At 40.7% G+C, this 4,512-nt stretch overlaps 1 protein-coding gene across 1 annotated transcript in view; it reads right to left on the bottom strand.

Moving 5' to 3' along the window:
* Positions 1–4,512, bottom strand: part of LOC104955401 (rho guanine nucleotide exchange factor 1-like) — a 36,058-nt gene that overhangs the window by 30,429 nt on the left and 1,117 nt on the right. The window contains exon 3 of the mRNA XM_010782728.1: positions 360–458. Coding sequence (XP_010781030.1) covers positions 360–458 — 99 coding nt within the window. The remainder of the gene's footprint in view (positions 1–359; positions 459–4,512) is intronic.

Genomic DNA, 4,512 nt, shown 5'->3' with positions numbered 1-4,512 from the left:
TCTCAAGGTCATCAGACGAACTGTGCTTCCTTACAGAAAAACTGATCAATGCATATTGTCAGAGGGGGTTCCTCTCCCCCACACATGTAACACTCGCACTTCAAATGGCCAGCGCTCCAACACGTTGTCATCTGAGAAGGGGACCAATCACAACAGAGCCGGCCAGCTAACCAATCAGAGCAGACTGGGCTCTGGTTTCAGACGGAGGGTGAAAAGAGGTGCTGCAGCACAGGCAGTATGAGAAAAAGAGCTTTTTGAACATTAAAGCACGGAGACATGTCACGGTAGACGAGGCACTAAATACACATATGAACCTGAACATGAGCACAATAGGGTCTCTTTAACTCAGTGCTACTTACTGCCCCTTTGTCCAAGAAGGTGTTGTAGAACTCCACAAACTGCTTCTTGGTTTCTTTGGCACTGAGGCTTTTGAAGAGGTCAGCATGGAGGTAACACAGCTGAGAGGAGACAGGGGAGAGAAGAGCAGTGAGCAGACATTTAAACACATTTTCATATCCTGTATGCTGTGATAACGCACTCCAACGGTTCTGCTTCACATGCACAATCAACCCAGTGTTTGATTTGATATCTCATACGGTATGTTTTAACACATATGATATATACAAATGTATTTCACCTGACCCTAGAGTCAAGCTGCTGACATAAAATGAACATGTGCTGTTCATCAAAACACAGACACTAATTGGGTGATTTAATCATAATCTCAATGACTCGTAAAATAAAAGTCACCGTCAGCCATCCATGCACATACCTTCATCTCAATAAGTCATTAGACACTAATAACTGTCTGCTTTAAACACTGCACTTCTTAAGTTTGGACATTTTCTACTCTCTACGTGGAGCTCCATTAGGTGAAGGGGGGGGGAGTCAATGAGAGAAAATGTGTACTATTGTCTATATAGCCATTTCAAATCCACTCTTTACTAAAAACTCAATAATACGTGATGTTTTATACAAACTACGGATGCACAATACATCTTAAAATGTGTCTAGTAAAAGGTGCAAATCTGACGCTCTGAATATCTCTGAATGGCCGGCTGCAGACAAACGTTGCCGTTACACAGACCTGCAGTGTAGCATTAACTGGTTTGGTATATACTTTAGTTTTATGGCTAAACTAAGACTTCTTTAGAAGCCGTCTGCTTGTTGTGTTTACCCCAAAGGACTTTGTTTACCAGTGGAGCTGCCAGACATCTCAGTTTATACCACTCAGTAAACAAAAGTGTATCATGATGGAATCAACAAAAATAAGACACAGGTTGTTGTGCAGTAGCAATAAGAAGAAATGTGTCTCTATGTGCAAAATACAACATGTTCAAAAGCACATCCTGTGTAGTGATGGTGTTGCATTGTGGGTAGAGATGTCCCGATCCGATCACGTGATCGGGGATCGGAGCCGATCACGTGATTTTCAAAAGATCGGAATCGGGAGAAAAAAATCAGGGATCGGGATTTTTTATTTTTTTTAAATACTTTATTTATTTATTTTTTCAATGTTACAAAACAAAAATGCCCATGTTCAAGTCTTAAAGTCATCCTGAGGCCTTAGTTTTGGTTTCAAATGACACAACATCATGTATGTGTTGCTTCCTTGGGGCTTGTTTTCATAGACCTATTTCTCTCAAATCTGGCAACAGAGTGGGCAGGGCGCAGTGTCTAATTGTAGCAGTAAGCTAACGAGTACTGATAAGCTTTATTTTGTTTTGATCCAATGCTGCACAACTGAACTGATCCAATGCTGCNTTTAAGGTTTGTCTAGAAAAAATCGGTTATGGAGCAAAGAGCGAGAAAAGCGAGATAAGGTCGGACAGAACAACTTTTAAGACTCGTCGTCGACTGGTGCGGGGGGCACGTCTTCTCCCTCCGTACCTCGGCAGCGCCTCTCAGGCAATGGTACAAACGACACTAAACTGCTCACACCTTTATTTGTACAGTAGAGTCTCGTACGTACACAAGTTTCGTATAATAGTTAAACTAGGCTCTTTGACTGGACTTCGTCGTCTCCAAAACCACCTCCACGTTTGAGAGACAACGTCGGTCCTGCAAAGACCTTACGCCAATCAACTGTAACTGTTCGACAACAGGGAATAAAATAAAATGAGACAAACAATGCTAGAACAGAATAAGGCAAGGTATAAAACCGGATTAATCGTTATTACGTTACACCAATGTCAAACATATGAATCTCAAACTGGGTCGTTATTCAGAGACTTTTCCGCCCCTTTGTCAACACAACCTATCTCCGGTTCTCGCGTCGCCGTCCGTCCTGTCTCGGCTGGTCCGAACGTTAGTGTGGGTGGGTCTCGCGGGGTCTCCTAAAATGTATAAATATACCTTATATAGGTATGGTCATACACTATATAATTTAAATATAGCATGATAGGTCTTCTTTAAATAAGTACCACAAAACTGGTCTTGAAAATAAGCCACCAATCGTTACATCATGTTTTTTCTTTAGCAGTCTGTAATTATTTGGTAGTGGCAGCGATCATTTCTAGCTAGCTTGCTATCAGTGGTTATCGTTAAAAGGCAGCACTGCGGGTTTGAGACACCACTACACGGTCCATGCACTGAGCCTGTATCCGATTGTAGTCGTAGCATAGGAGGATTACCCTGGGAAACATTACACCTCCATAACAACACAGAATGTTAGCATGATGATGCTACAGCAAGGTGCTAGCATGGCTCTTAAGAAACATTATTAGTGATGTTCAGTGTGATATTCAGAACAGTGTCATTTAGTGTAATTTGTAATATTCTTATTTCTCTCTCTTTCATCCAGGCTGCCATCTGATGAGCTCCATGGACCCCCTCTTCTGCATCTCTCTTCTGTTCCTGCATAAACTTCTCCCCTTCCTGTTGGCCCACTGAAGAGACTTCAACCAAAATAATGTCAACCTGCAATGTTCTCACTTTCTATACCAAAAACCAAACAGCAACAAGCAGTAGTCAGAGGGGAGGAAGGGTCACAATAAAGCAATGTATACCGTTGCAACAAATCACAGCAGGGAGGTGAAGCAGAGCGAAAAGGACTGAGGAGTCGGACCGTGGACACTGAAGTAAGCGCAGCAGAAGGACGCTCCTCAGAGTCCAAACAGACATGGAAGCTACATGACTGTCGGCCCAGCAGAGTGTGGAGAGGAGAAATGTGCTCCTGGTGAATGATGGGAGCATCACCACTGATCCACACAGCCTCACATAGAGGCCACATGCAGCCTGTATTCTGCACTGCCTCATGCACTCCTTTCTGTTGCAGCATTTCCATGATCACTTCAATGTGAATCCTACTGCTGACATGTGTTATATGGAGACATGTGACTGTTATTTCTTTAATCAGCTGATCATTTTTCTGTAGCCATGTGAAGCTACTTTATTATTCTGAACATCATCCAGTCTGTCGGTCTGCTGTGTGTTCACCCCCTCCCGCACACTCACAAAGTCACTCACTTTTGTTCTCATCGCTGTGTTCTAAAATGTGAACAACAAATAATAATTATAAATAGCTGATATATTTTGATTAAGATAAGTCACATCTTACCATTGTTGTTGTCAGTCACCTCTAATAATGTTTATTTTTATTAAATATATGGTGATCAAATTAAGACATTTCATTTCTATGAGACAAAAGGGATTTATTGGTGACTTGCCAACAGCCATTGAGATGAAGGTATATTGTTTTTGTAATAAAACATAGATTTCAAAAGAGATGCATGGTGGAGGCTTTCTTTCATCACAGAGGGATATTCACAATCACACAGAGTAATAATAGTAAGTAAAAGTACACACTATGAAGGTAAAGTTGGTGTGATGGACTGAAGGGATGAAGCTGCCAAATAAATGACGGAACAATAATCACATAGGTGGAAAGTACTCAGATCTTGTACTTGAGTAAAAGTAAAAGTATCAAGAGTCTAGGAATACTCTGTTACTGTTACAAGTAAAAGTCCTGCATTCAAAATGTTACTTAAATAAAAGTACAAGTATTCAGATCATAAGTCTTTGAATTACGTTTCTACAATACATAACCAGGGTTTGTCATTTAGAAATGGAAAGGAAAACGTATGCATATACAAATGAAACAATGTTTTGTTCTGGTTACATGTACAAAGGGGAAAATACAGAACAATGGAAAACACAAAACAAACAATAACAAGTCACAGGGCGGTGAAGTAAGAGTGTCACACAATACGTGCATTGAGGACGTACTTTGACCTTTTCTAAGTCTATAATTAAAGATGTTAGTTTGTCCTGCAAAAGTCTTCGAACCCCTGGATAACTTTATGTAATGTGTGACACTTTAATAGGCTAATAACCAATAACGAATAGACGTCGTATACATACACACATACTTAATGTGCATCCTACACATAGACACATACAACGGTAAATACAAATACGGTATACATAATGTACGATACTGTATAGGTAATTGCTATTAAGACCACTTTATAAGCACACATAACTTCCGTGTGACCGTCACTTACATCCCCA

This window comes from Notothenia coriiceps, unplaced genomic scaffold (genome assembly GCF_000735185.1).
Source record: "Notothenia coriiceps isolate Sejong01 unplaced genomic scaffold, NC01 NC01_scaffold00024667, whole genome shotgun sequence".
NCBI lineage: Eukaryota > Metazoa > Chordata > Actinopteri > Perciformes > Nototheniidae > Notothenia > Notothenia coriiceps.
Note: the sequence above shows the minus strand (reverse complement) of the source record. Positions and strands in the feature narration are given on the sequence as shown.